Genomic DNA, 14,598 nt, shown 5'->3' with positions numbered 1-14,598 from the left:
AGGCCCCAGGATCTGCAACATCACTAAGCAAGGTGCATTGATGGCTTCGTCAAAGCCCAGACCTCAATCCAATTGAGAATCTGTGGAATGACTTAAAGATTGCTGTACACCAGCGGAATCATTCCAACTTGAAGGAGCTGGATCAGTTTTGCCTTGAAGATTGGCAAAAATCCCAGTGGCTAGATGTGCCAAGCTTATAGAGACATACCCCAAGAGACTTGCAGCTGTAATTTCTGAAAAAGGTGTCTCTACAAAGTATTGACTTTGGGGGAGGTGAAAAGTTATGCACAAGTTTTTGTTTTTTTGTCTTATTTCTTGTTTGTTTCACAATAAAAAATCTTTTGCATCTTCAAAGTGGTAGGCTTTCATACAACCCCCCCCAAAATAAATGTTAATTACAGGTTGTAAGGCAACAAAATAGGAAAGGGGGTGAATACTTTTGCAAGCCACTGTAGCTTCTAGAACTAACGAATTAGTAGACCTGCTAGCTACAATCATGCAGGACAGTCAGCAAGCAGATTAGCAGTTACACCGGTGGGCCCTGTTGGCAAGAAATCAATAAAACCAAAAGCTTACCTTGACTTGGATAAGTTCCAGTGTTGGAGAGCCATAGCCAGCTAGGTAACATAGCTTATGCTTTCAGAACTAGATTCATTCTCTGATCCTTTGATTGGGTTAATTAACATAAACACATAGCCTACAAGCCACTGATGCAGACCTTTGGAACATTTACATTTTAAAATGTCTAATAAAGGCACGTAATATAGCCTACACCTTCACAATAAACCCATTATTTATTTTAGACAGGTCTAAAGAAACATGATATGAAGAAAATGTAGTCTATTTCAGAAGAACAGAATAGCATACTCTGAGTTGTCCTTATGTTAGGTCCTGATCTGGCTATGCCATATGGCTGTGGGCTACACTAGTTCATTTAGCCACAAGATTAGCTTAGAATTCCATGGCATTATTTTATATTAATTTATAGTATGAACAATACAATTGAACAAAGCTGAATAAAATAGAAATTATATTTTCTCCAAACGATTGGAGGGAGTGAGCACATGCATTCTGTGTTGAGAGGTTAACAAACAAATAGGTATTCCTATATGCTTACTTTATAGTTAATAATGTTACTTTGGTTGTTCTACAAACGTTGGGCTCTATGTTTTGACTTTTAATACATTGTAAGGCTGCATGATGCGACTCTAATGATTATTTTGAAAAAAGTTGCTTGAAAGGCATGAGCTCTGCTTAGTTTTTTTGTGCAGGCTGTACACGCATCTTCAGTCTCTCATTCACAATTTGAGAAGCACTTGATAATGCCTTGAATTTCCCGGCGGCATCCACTTTGTGTGCCCATAATGCACCCTAAAAAAAACATGCCTTTTGCAGCCCTTCTCCCTGAGTGCTGCCTGCTCCGAAGCACCACTCATCTCACTCACACTGCTCTCCTTCATGGGTCTTTCTCAAAAGCTACAAGTGAAGACAGACATATCCGGGACGCAACTGCACGCGTCCTTATCCAATTCCGAGGTGCATATTGAAGATATTGGAAGAACTGTCCACCTTTACTTTTCGTCAGCAACAAAAAGATGAGGCCTAACAAACAGCAAAAGCACCCATGTCAATCTACTATCCCCCATAGTACAAAAGTAGAGATATTATATTCTGTGCGAGAAATAAATATTCCAAACGTAGTCTGGTACAGTTGTGGGATGCGATAGATCCCGAATAAATACAACCACTAGCAATGAGGCTGATGCAACAGATCAGAACGTTTAACTTTAAATGTTAATAAACTATTAGGCTATTTCTTCACATTATAAGCGCAGCAATACGCACATGGTAGTAGACTATAAGCGCAAATGTTCCATTAGCGGAAAACACCATTATCAAAAGTGAAGCAAATGTGAATATGCATGTAATGCTTTTATTATAAAGGTGCATTTTTATGGTTAAAATTATGTTCCCCAAACCTCAAACTCACGCGCTGCGTATGTATGCCAGTTAGGCTCTACACCCGTTGTAAATCAGATTAATGTGCTTCATTTGAAGACATTATTTGTCCACTTTAGTTGTGATACAAACCTTGTCACCCATCAGACTATACTTGATTTAATCTTTCATATTAAAAAATACATGTGTGAAATTCGTTTTGATTTAGAATGGACAATTATCATGCACCTATCTCAAAACCGGCAGGGGAAAAAATACATGTCATCTCTGCACTTACAGTGCCTTCTGAAAGTATTCAGACCCATTTACTTTTTTCCACATTTTGTTACATTAGACATATTCTAAAATGAATTAAATAAATAAAAATCCTCAGCAATCTACACCCAATACCCCATAATGACAAAGTGAAAATTGGTTTTTAGAAATGTTTGCAAATGGATTAAAGATTTTTTTTAAAACATATCTTATTTACATAAGTATTCAGACCCTTTGCTATGAGACTTGAAATTGAGCTCAGGTGCATCCTGTTTCCATTGATCGTCCTTGAGATGTTTCTACAACTTGATTGGAGTCCGCCTGTGGTAATTTCAATTAATTGGACATGATTTGGAAAGGCACACACCTGTCTATATAAGGTTCCACAGTTGACAGTGCATGTCAGAGCAAAAACCAAGCCATGTGGACAAAGGAATTGTCCGTAGAGCTCAGAGGCAGGCATGTGTCGAGGCACAGATCTGGGGAAGGGTACCAAAAAATATCTGCGGCATTAAAGGTCCCCAAGAACACAGTGGCCTCCATTGGAAGAAGTCTTCCTAGAGCTGGCCACCCGGCCAAACTGAGCAATCGGAGGAGAAGGGCCTTGGTCAGGGAGGTGACCAATAACCCTATGGTCAGTCTGACAGAGCTCTAGAGTTCCTCTGCGGAGATGGGAGAACCTTCCAGAAGGACAACCATCTCTGCAGCACTCCCCCAATCAGGCTTTTATGGTAGAGTGACCAGACTGAAGCCACTCCTCAGTAACATGCACATGACAGCCCACTTGGAGTATGCCAAAAGGCACCTAAAGACTCTCAGACCATGAGAAACAAGATTCTCTGGTCTGATGAAACCAAGATTGAACTCTTTGGCCTGAATGTCAAGCGTCACTTCTAGAGGAAACCTGGTGGTGGCAGCATCATGCCGTGGGGATGTTTTCCAGCTGCAGGGACTGGGAGACTAGTCAGGATCGAGGCAAAGATGAATGGAGCAAATTACAGAGAGAGCCTTGATAAAAACCTGCTCCAGAGAGCTCAGGACCTCAGACTGGGGCGAAAGTTCACCTTTCTACAGGACAACGACCCTAAGCACACAGCCAAGACAACGCAGGAGTGGCATCGGGACAAGTCTCTGAATGTCCTTGAGTGCCCCAGCCAGAACCCGGACTTGAACCCAATCGAACATCTCTGGAGAGACCTGAAAATAGCTGTGCATCAACGCTCCCCAACAAACCTGACAGAGCTTGAGAGGATCTGCAGAGAAGAAGGGAGAAACTCCCCAAATACAGGTGTGCCAAGCTTGTAGCATCATACCCAAGAAGACTCGAAGCTGTAATCGCTGCTAAAGGTGCTTCAACAAAGTACTGGGTAAAGCATCTGAATACTTATGTGAATGAAAAAAAATGGGGGGGGGGGGTTCAACTAACTGAAACATTGGTTTAAATTCCACTGAACACATTGTCTTGAGCATACAGGAACACCATTGTCTAGTCCGCTGCACCTGTCAAATCTATCTCTCGAATTTCAAAAATGTTCTGTCTCAGCAGCTATACTCGCTCTTTTTAAGTGAAGATGGAGGAGATTGCTAGTGGCCAGACTTGTTTGTTACTCCTGTATTTTTGTTATTTTATGAATGGTGAAGTGCACTTAATGCTAGCTATCTAGCCTGCAGGGTATGCCGGGTAGTCAATGGCATTGGATGGGAGCGCTGAGGGGAAACAAACATGCTTCTCCCCCACTTCTGAAGAAGTACCCTGCTAAAGCCCTCAGCCCTTCTCCTGTTTGATTATCATCAGAGGCAGCAGCAGGAATCAAGGTTTTCCTAAAAAGTGCTATTTATTAGTTGCTTTTTATTTGTTTACATAATCAGTTACATAATCAGTCAACAATTACTATGAATTAATTACTGCAAGTAAAAAAAATAACACACCAGATGAAATAGGTTCAGAATGAATTGTTGAATGAATTGTCAAAACGTCATCGGGGCCAAGGGGACTTAAGTGCAGAAAAATTATAATTAAATCATTCTGAAGAATTCTAACATAATGCACTGGATCTCCCATTTTCAAGTCAGAATGCTCACCATGCACCTGTCCCTCATATACTTCTCTCTCCTTACAGGCGCTCTACTTTGGTCATCACCACCAAGATATTCTGGGGAGGAAAGTACGTATTACACTTTTGAAAAACCTTTTTCTTTATGTGTGTGTGCGTGTGCGTGTGTTAGAGGCAGTATGACTCTTAATTGTTTTCCTATGAGGAAACGGGGTCGATCCCCTCCTATGAGAATGCCCTTTCACTGAGGATCAATTAAAAGGGCATTCATTAGTAGCTGCTTATAAATAAATGAATGATATGTACCCGTTGATTCTTGAAGAATATAACGTATAAATGCCTCATGAGTATCAGGTATCAAGGTAAGACACAAGTGTAGACTATGTGAAGTAACAATGTTTATTGTAACAACAGGGGCAGGCAAGCGACAGGTCAAGACAGGCAGGGGTCGATAATCCAGAGTAGGAGCAAAGGTACAGGATGGCAGGCAGGCTCAGGGTCAGGGACAGGCAGAGTTCGGTAATCCAGAGGTGGAGCAAAGGTACAGGACGGCGGGTAGGCTTACTGTCAGGGACAGGCAGAGTGGTCAGGCGGGTGGGTACAAGGTCAGGACAGGCAAGGGTCGAACGCCAGGGGGACAAGAAAAAGAGAGGCTGAGAAAAGACAATAGCTGACAGGACAAACAAGATGAACTGGCACAGACAGACAGAAAACACAGGTATAAATTCCCAGAGGATAAGTGGGAAGATGGGCGACACCTGGAGGGGGTGGAGACAAGTACAAGGATAGGTGAAACAGATCAGGGCGTGACAGTACACCCCTCCCTCTAGGGATGCCACATGGTGTTCCACCTGGGCGGATACTTGGTTGACTGTGGTGCCGGCGGGGAAAGTCGGCGATAATAGAAGGGTCCAGGATGTCTTTAGCGGGAACCCAGCACCTCTCCTCCGGGCCATAACCCTCCCAGTCAACCAGGTACTGGAAACAACTGCCCCCGTGGTCAAACCCTCAGGAGGCGTCTCATCGTGTACGCTGGCTGGCCCTCGATGACACGGGGAGAGGGATGGGCCTAGAAACAGAAAACAAGGGGGAGTCAGACATGGTTTTGGCTCTAGACACAGAAAAGGTAGGAAAAATACAGAGGGTACGGGGCAACAGAGGATGAACAACAGAGGGGCTAATGATCTTGGAGCGGGGGGAAGGTCTCGGCTTCCGGGGGTGTAGCCGTGGCACTATAGCGACGTGCCAGCGCCTCAGACTTTAACTTCTTGGATACCGGTTGGTGCTGTGGAAGCGAAGTGGCCCGGGCCTTACTAAACCCCTCACGGAGGTCCTGGTACTCTGCGGAGCTGGCAGAGAGGTCCAGGGAATTTTCCTAGGAAGACGTCCCGGGGCAGGCAGAGCTGACTTCAGGCAATGAGTGTGGCAGGACGGGCTCCAGCCCACGGTGGCACCAGTAGCCCAGTCCAGTCAATGGAGAGATTGTGTTACCTGGAGCCAAGAGAATCCCAATACCATGGGAACTAGCAGAAATTGTATCGTCTCGCTGTGGTTCCCCGACACTCGTAGGTTGACGGGGTGGTTTGGTGGGTGACCTGGCCTATAGAGCGCCCGTCCAGCGCCCTAACACCCATGGGAATGGAGAGGGGTTGAGTGGGGATACCCAGGTCGGACGCCAGGGCAACGTCCATGAGACCCACATCGGCCCCTGAGTGGATGAGTACCTGGAGAGACTTGGACTGGTCGCCCCACAACAGGGTGGCATGGAGAGGGGGGCGAGTAAGGAGAGAAGAACAATTATCTTTAAGACCCACTAGTGTACTCACTCCAACAGATGAGCTAGGTCTCTTGAAGGGACAGGTAGACACAAATTGACCGGCAGTACCGCAATACAGACAACTCTAGGTCACAAGTCTGCGTACGCTTTCGGCTGGAGACAGCCAAATCAAATCAAATCAAATCAAATTTATTTATATAGCCCTTCGTACATCAGCTGATATCTCAAAGTGCTGTACAGAAACCCAGCCTAAAACCCCAAACAGCAAGCAATGCAGGTGGAGAAGCACGGTGGCTAGGAAAAACTCCCTAGCCAAGACCTGCCGAGCTGCATCAGCTCGGGAAGAGGTGAATCGGCAGTCTCCGGAGGCTCTTGGAGGGACTCGGGTAGGCTCGGATCCTCTCGGGGATGTAGACAACGGGGACAAACTTTTTTTTCAAACTTTTCTCACCTCTGCCACGAATACCTCCAGACTGAGGCAGATGGCGGATTGTTTCTCCAACACCGCCGTGGCCCAGGGAAGTGCCCTCCCGGACATCAGCGTAATAATGTACGCTACATTCGAGTGGTCTGAGGGGAACGAAGAAGGCTGTAGCTCAAACGAGGGAGCACTGGGAGAGAAAGGCCCGGCAGGTTCTGGAATCTCTATCGTAGTGCTCCGGGGGAGGTTAGCGGGGTTCCCGGGAAACCGGGGTGACGGCGCTGCTACCAGCCGAGTTAGAGGGGCTGGGAGGTTACTGTTGTGGTAGGCTGCCTAGTAGGCAACCCACAGAATTTCTCCCGCAATGCGTCCAAGACTAGGTCGTGTCGTTCGGCCACGGCCTGGAATCCTTCCATCAGACCACAAAGCAACTCCTCGTGCCTACCAATGGTGGCTCCTTTGGAGGAGATGGCGTTGCAGAGCTGGACCAAGTCTACTGGGTCAGTCATGGCCAGTTTGTACTATCAGGTATCAAGGTAAGACCCAAATGCAGACTGTGTGAAGTAACCATGTTTATTGTAACAACAAGGGCAGGCAAACGACAGGTCAAGGCAGGCAGGGGTCGATAATCCAGCGTAGGTGCAAGGGTACAGGACGGCAGGCAGGCCCAGGGACAGTTTAGTAATCCAGAGTAGAAGCAAAGGTACAAGACGGCAGGCAGGCTCAGGGACAGGCAGAGTGGTCAGGCGGGTGGGTACAGGGTCAGGACAGGCAAGGGTCAAAAATGAGAAAAAGAGAGGCTGGGAAAAGACAATAACTGACAGGACAAAGGCTGCTAAGCTTGACAAACAAGACAAACTGGCACGTACAGACAGACAACACAGGTATAAATACCCAGAGGATAAGTGGGGAAGATGGACGAGGGGGTGGAGACAAGCACACGGTCAGGTGAAACAGATCAGAGCTTGACAAGAGCTTGGTTCAACTGTCGTACCCCATCAGAACTCAGAATATAAGCTTGTTTCACTCGAATGTTTGTAAAAAAATAATAAAAAATAAAAAGTAAATGTAAACAACCACTGTATAGCCTAAAAACATGGATAAAACTATAATTTTGATAACATGGATAGTCAGTCCTTGCATCCATAGCGTGGTCTATTGATTTGAAAGTGGTTAGATTTCTCCAGCCCATCCCTCAGGTTTTACTGAAACAGTTGCAGGGAGAACACTTCGTCAATGTTTTAATTAAGAATTGCTGCTTTAATGGTCTTGCCTAGCACTGACAGGAGGCACCAATCCAACTTTAATACGTTTCTGTCTTGCATCATAGAGATGGATAGAGGGCACATGCTGCACCTGCTAAAACATGCTGTGTGTCAAGTGTGCCCTCTATCTATCTCTATGTCTCACATTCAACCCGCCAATATGGATCGTATACAGTGAACATCGGTACTGTATCAGTTACAGTATGACATGTGAAACTGTGAATTGTAGCACGGAGTTGATAAATGTCATGATTTTATATCCTGACAAGGGCATTTGTTGTTTGCTTATCAGAGCAGAAACAGAAAGAGGGTTGTCCAGAAAACATATAATCGAAGGTAAGCCATTTTAAGCCAGTTTTATACTGAGTTATTATTACATGTACAGTGTGGTAGCCTATATACTTGCAGGATATCAATATGACATTTGGATCCAATCCAGTCATTCACTACATCCATCAGTACATCCTGTATATACAGTGCATAAATGAGAGCATTAAAAACAAACAGGATTCTGGCTTTAATGTAAAGTATTACCGTTATCTTGATGGTCTTTGCCCTATATAATGCAGGACTAAGGGCATCGCTAGACCGACTGCAGCTAGAGTATGTGGATGTCGTTTTCGCAAACAGACCAGACCCCAACACACCTATGGAAGGTAGGCAGCACTCTTCTTTGAATGCCTTTTGTTTACATTCATCTGTGGTATGTTCAGTGCTGCGCATCTGCTGCACCGTGACATATTCTTGTCATAAACAGACCACCTTGCATCCAGTGGTGCAGCGGTGCAGTAATAAGGTTCGGTCAGGCTAGAGTCTCATGCGTACATATTATCTACAGACAGATAAATGGCTCTATGGTTTGGACCTTAAGGTTACATTTACTTTTACTGGGTACATAATTCTAAGTTTTTCGAATCCTAGATGTAGAGATAGGACACAGTTGACAGCTCAAACATCCTCTTTGCATACCAACTGCAGTAATATATGATTGTCTAAACCCAAACCTACCGAACAGGGGCATGGGCAATGGATGACACATTTCTATTCCTGTCACTGATTGAAATGGTCAGTAAAGCATTGTGAACTTTGAACTTGAGCTCAGTCAGTGCATGATGGGGCTCGCTGTATTGGGCTGTGGCTCCCACCCTGCAGGCCCTTATGTATACTTCCAGATGTCATTCATTCACAGACTGGTCAACGTCTTCACTCTCTTTGTTTTTGTCACCAGGAGACCCATTTCACACCTCAAAGTCCAAGACATTCATCATAGAAGGTACATGGTACCCTTAGTCAAAACAAAGTGTTCAATCAACACCCCTTTAAACGAAAGGCATTTTATGGCAGTGACTTGATAAAAGTAGTCCTCCCTCTGTTACCCTACCATTCAAAACCCCATTTAAATCCATAAAATGTTGGACTTTTCGTAGTGCTAGCACAAAAGGGTGGTCTACTGTAGTAGATTGATTGAGTGTTTGATTCATATTTGATAACGTTACATCTTGTAAGTACATTTTGGAGAAATTCACAGAATTTCATGGATCCCTCAATCGTTGTAAAAAAACAAAAAATCCGTAACTTGTTTCCTTTCTCATTTTCACTTCAAAGCTTTTTTCCCCCTCATGTTTTCACCATCAATTCATGAGTATAACTGATATGTTTAGTTGACAGAAATAAATAAACTGTTTCTGGGCTCGTAATGCCAATAATGCCAATGTGGGCAGTTTCAGTCGTCTTGAAAAGGTCATCTCCACTTTTTGTTGTTGGAAGAAATGACACTTAAAGATGTCCATTCTCTCCCCGACTGACAATTGTAACCAAAATATGATGTAATCCTTCCAGAATCCTTTGATTTACTCAGTTGGGTGTCTTTCAATTTCTCTCTCTGTTTCTTTTCTCTCTCGCTCGCTCGCTCTTTCCAACTGTAACTTGCCAGATGAAGGCAATTATGTGGAGTTCCATACCATATAGAAAGAAAATCAGGATATGAGGTGTACCAAGCCACATGTACCATTACACTAGTCATAAAACATTGTGAAAGCCCCATACCAAACCACTCCTGACCATTACTGTTGTCGTTAGCATCACTCATCCCTCCCATTTCTCATACGACTGGCTTGGTTTCCTTTTATTTTGCAAGATGGCCGCTGCCGGTGCTGCTGCGGCCTCCATTGTGAACGCTGTCTTGACTGCAGTGTGTCTCTCTTGCCTGAGCATGCAACCCATCAGGGCTTTGTTCCAGCCAAGCAGTAACCCAATTCTACTAATCAGAGTCTTGATTAAATACTAATTAATGGGTGGAATAGGTTTTATACTTGGGTGGAACAAAAACGTGCACCCATATGTGCCATAGGAGGGAAAGAATGCATACCCCCAGGCTAGATGATGGTTTTGGAGCCACTGAAGCCTTATTCACAAATCTTCCTTTTTTTTCTCTTTACAACAGTTAAAGCCTGTACAGATATAACAGCCGAGACAAGACATTTTTATGCAGTTTTAGAACAAAGTTAGCTTGATCTGAATGGTCTAGTTTTAGAATGTCTAATTTTGGCTGCTGGAGTTTACAGACTTCAACCTGTCAAAACTTAGCTACAGACTTGAGACGAGACTGGTCCGTTTAGCCAATCAGAAAACAGTATGTTGACATTCAGTGTTAGCCAAGCAGGTAGGTAGCTAGCCAAGCAGACAGCTAGCCAACTATTTTGCTCTAGATAGCCTAGCTTGCTGATATATCTCTGACAAGTTACAAAGGGTGCCCTGTTTCTGGTAAATGTATTTTCATGATACTTGTTTGCTACAACAAGTGGTAACTGTCTCAGAGTTCAAAAAAAAATCTGAATGCGCATCTTTAGTCAGCTGTTCTAAAACACATCATTTTAAAACGGGCTAGTTTTTTTCTCATCTCCTCTCTCCATATGTCAGCGTTATATCTCAAATAAAATAAATACATTTTTACAGCAGGTAGAAAAGGTGCAGTGAAATGCTTGTGTGCTAGCTCCCACAACATTGCAGTTCAATAATCAATATCAACTATGAAAGGACATTTACTGAAGTAAATGTGTTGTGCTTGCTAGTCTTGAATTCTTTATGGTTGTGAAATAGTAGTGTTAGTGGTAGTGATGGTGGTAGTAGTAGTAGTAATGGTAGTAATAGTGTTTTCATAGGCTGTGTTAGCTATAGTGACCTATTTTGGAGTGGTTTGTAGGTGTGGAGCTATTATAGTGGGTTATAGTGGGCTAGTATAGTAGGCTAGAGTACTATATCATCATAAGTCATATCATATATTTTTATGCTCTCAATGTTTTAGTTGGAACATTCTGTAAGTTTTGTGCCAGTTATTTCAGTTTAGAATGTTGAAGCCTGAATTCCGCCATTGAAATAAATGGGGATAAGACAGGCTTCATAGTTTATAAAGTATGAATGGTATCAGAAAAAGGTGTTGAAGCCATCTATGTTGAGTCTGTCTCCACATGTCAACATTGGGGTGGTGTTTGTAGCTGAAATGGCTCAAGAGCAGTGGTGAATCCAAATGTTGCCTTTGAAGTCTATGGAGCTTTTATGCTAATATAAAACTGTTATAGTTCCAAAAGCACAAAGAGCATCAACAATCTTTTTACATGCAATCTAAGTTGAGTCAGTCTGTACATGTCAGTATTTGGTTTGGTGTTTGTGACGTTAACAGTTCAATTAGTGAATGTATTCACTAATGTATGTATTATGTATTCACTAATGTATTCTTTAGGATGTCTATTTATAGTATTTTTTTACTATGAATTAATGTTGGCTAATCCAAATGATTTGCTTTAAGGCCTTTAAAGCTTTTATGGACATTTAAAATGGTTATAGTTCAAATAGTATAAATTCTATCAAAAAGCTTTATTCAAGCACACTATTCCAGAATGGTGTCAACGTTTTGGAGTTTGAATGGTGTTTCTAGCTTAAACCATTGAAAACTAGCAGCGACCGGTATTTCTTCCATTAAAGTCTATAGCCCCTAAATTATATTTGGGTTTATGCAAATATAGTTGCAGTATGAAAAGTATAATTAGTATCAAAACGTTTTCTTCAAGCAACAGTACCAGTGGCAATCTGCACGTTTTAAAGTTGCTTTGGTGTTGGTATATTTAACGGCTCAAGAGTATTGGTGAATCCAAATACTTCCCATTTAAGCCTAGGTACCACCATTAAACAGTAATAGTTCAGAACGTATACATGGTATCAAAACGCTGAATACAAGCAACCTATTCCAGACCAAAGTTTGAATGGCGTTTCTAGTGGAAGACTAGTTAAGGGCTACATTTTTTACCATTCAAGTCTATGGCCATTGAAATGCATTGGGATTTATGCAAGTATGGTTGTAGTGTGAAAAGTTTTTTCAAGTGCACTGCAGATGGTGAGCCTACACGTTTGAAAGTTGTTTTGGTATCGGTATATTTTACGGTTTTGACGCTACATGTGGCTGTGGAGAGAATAATAATAATAAGACGTTTTAACAGTTTCTAAAAATGAACATGTAATATAAGAGTTATTATGCATAGTAATAGCCAGATATGTACACAATAGGATCTACAGTATAGATAATGAATGTGCTATGTCAAGTACAACTGTATTTACAAATATAAAATGGGTAGTATCTTGGTCACGGTGTTGAATAAATAATATATACTAGAGCAGCAGTGTTGACTGTGTGTGTGTGTGTGTGTGTGTATGTGCGTGCCTTCAGAAATTATTCACACCCCTTGTGAATTTTGTTGTGTTACTAGGTGGGATTAAAATGTATTAAAAAAATGTTTTGTCAATGATCTACACAAAATACTCTAATGTCAAAGTGGAAGACAAATTCGAACATTTGTCAAAAATGTTTGAAAAATAAAACACATATAGCTTGATTATATAAGTATTCAACAGTGATTACAGCTTTGAGTCTTTCTGAGTATGTCTCTAAGAATCAGAGAGGTGTGGGGGTCTACCATAATCGACATCCACGTCTTCAGTGCCCGGAGAACAGTGGGTTAACTACCTTGCTTGGGCAGAACAACAGATTTTTACCTTGTCAGCTCGGGGATTCGATCCAGCAAGGTTGCTTGTATCTTTGTACTGATTGAGTGCATTGATACACCATCTAAAGTGTATATAATAACCTGCTCAAAGGGATATTCAATGTCTGCTTTTTATAAAAATGTTACCCATTTACCAATAGGTGTCCTTCTTTGTGAGGCATTGGAAAAACCTCCCTGGTCTTTCTGGTTGAATCTGTGTTTGAAATTTGCCACTTGACTGAGGGACCTTCAAAATAATTGTGTGAGTGGGGAACAGGATGGGGTAGTCATTTAAACACTGTTATTGCACACAGAGTGAGTACATGCAACTTATTATGCGACTTAATAAGCTAATTTGTACTTTAGGCTTGCCATAACAAAGGGGTTGAATACTTATTTACTCAAGACATTTCAGCTTTTCATTTTATATTCATTTCTAAAAATTTCTAAAAAAAGAATTCCACTTTGACATTGTGTGTAGGTCAGTGACACAAAATCTCAATTGAATCCATTTTTAATTCAGGCAGTATCACAACAACATGTGGAAAAAGTCAAGGGGTGGGAATACTTTCTGACGGCACTTTAGGTAACTGCTGTTTTGACTTGACATGAAACTAAACTTAAGTTTAATCCCGGGGCTGAGCTAGTGCTTGTATGAAATGTGTTTGTAGAATGATAAAATCCCCTATTGACAGAGGTGAATGAAGCTCAATGGTAGTGGCACCTTGTAGTTACATGTAACAATGTAACATTTTGGGTTGAGTTATTAAGTCATTCACAGTTGTCTTTCAAACGTGTAATTATAAAACAGTTACATAGTGGAACAAGAAAATGTGTAAAAACATATAACAGAATCTGCAGCAATTGGATGTGTAATTATACATTCCTTGTTCCAATTGTGTAATAACTGATAGCGCTACAACCTTATTACATATAGTTAGTGTAACACCTATGTAATTACTATGTTGTTACTATAGTTATAACTGTAATTACATAGTAATAGGGGAAACATAAAATACTGAATCTCATTATCTGACAGCATGACATGTTTAAAATTCAATTGTGCTGCTAGATTATGAGATTTACAGTATTTCTTTTGCAAAGAGCTGTTCTCTTTAAAACATGCTTTTAAAACAGCCTGTTTTTAAAATGTAATGTTTCTTATATAAAAGTAGCATGAAACGTTTGAAGAAAACTCTGGGTTTTGGATTGACCCTACTGCTATTTTGACTCTGGCATGAATAGTGTTGTTTTGCCCAGATAAAATTGGTATTTGACTGCCTGATTTGTGACTTTAAAAACTTAACGCATAAATACCTTTGTGTGTCAAATCAAAACAAAAGCCTAAAAAAATAATCTGTGTCAATTGACTCCAAAAAAAATGACATAGTATCCTTTTCTCCCCATATGTTTCATTGCTCATTATTGAAACTGATGTATACATTAACCAGGTAGCTCCTTTGTGCTTTTACCCTTTGTCCAAAATTCTACGTGGACTTTCCTTCTATCTCCTCTTTCTCTTTCAATTCTCGTACATCCCTCTCCTCAATACCTTTCCACCCTCTCTCTTAATCTCACCTGTTCCCACCACTGCTCTTCTCCAATGTCGGGGCCAATGGGTGAATGGTGTCTTTTGATTGGCAGAGACGGTGCGGGCAATGACCCATGTGATCAACCAGGGTATGGCCATGTACTGGGGAACGTCGCGCTGGAGCTCCATGGAGATCATGGTGAGTTGGAAAACGGTTGAAACACGATTAAACCACGAAATAATCAATGACTTATTCCCATCACTGTATTGTTACGATATTACATTGCTCGTCCCTGAGCC

The 14,598-nt window shown here is 41.9% G+C and overlaps 1 protein-coding gene across 5 annotated transcripts in view; it reads left to right on the top strand.

Moving 5' to 3' along the window:
- Positions 1-14,598, top strand: part of LOC109907885 (voltage-gated potassium channel subunit beta-2) — a 126,320-nt gene that overhangs the window by 99,806 nt on the left and 11,916 nt on the right. For 3 of the 5 annotated variants that reach the window (XM_031794048.1, XM_031794047.1, XM_020506155.2), the window contains 4 exons: positions 4,335-4,379; positions 8,024-8,067; positions 8,301-8,387; positions 14,412-14,497. In XM_031794048.1, the coding sequence (XP_031649908.1) occupies positions 4,335-4,379; positions 8,024-8,067; positions 8,301-8,387; positions 14,412-14,497 (262 nt within the window). Of the gene's footprint in view, positions 1-4,334; positions 4,380-8,023; positions 8,068-8,300; positions 8,388-8,959; positions 9,005-14,411; positions 14,498-14,598 lie in introns of all 5 variants that reach the window. The other 2 variants (XM_031794046.1, XM_020506154.2) reach the window with 1 other exon arrangement.

This window comes from Oncorhynchus kisutch, linkage group LG17 (assembly GCF_002021735.2).
Source record: "Oncorhynchus kisutch isolate 150728-3 linkage group LG17, Okis_V2, whole genome shotgun sequence".
Taxonomy (NCBI): domain Eukaryota; kingdom Metazoa; phylum Chordata; class Actinopteri; order Salmoniformes; family Salmonidae; genus Oncorhynchus; species Oncorhynchus kisutch.
The sequence above is the reverse complement of the archived record's forward strand: the minus strand, read 5'-3'. Positions and strand labels throughout refer to the sequence as shown.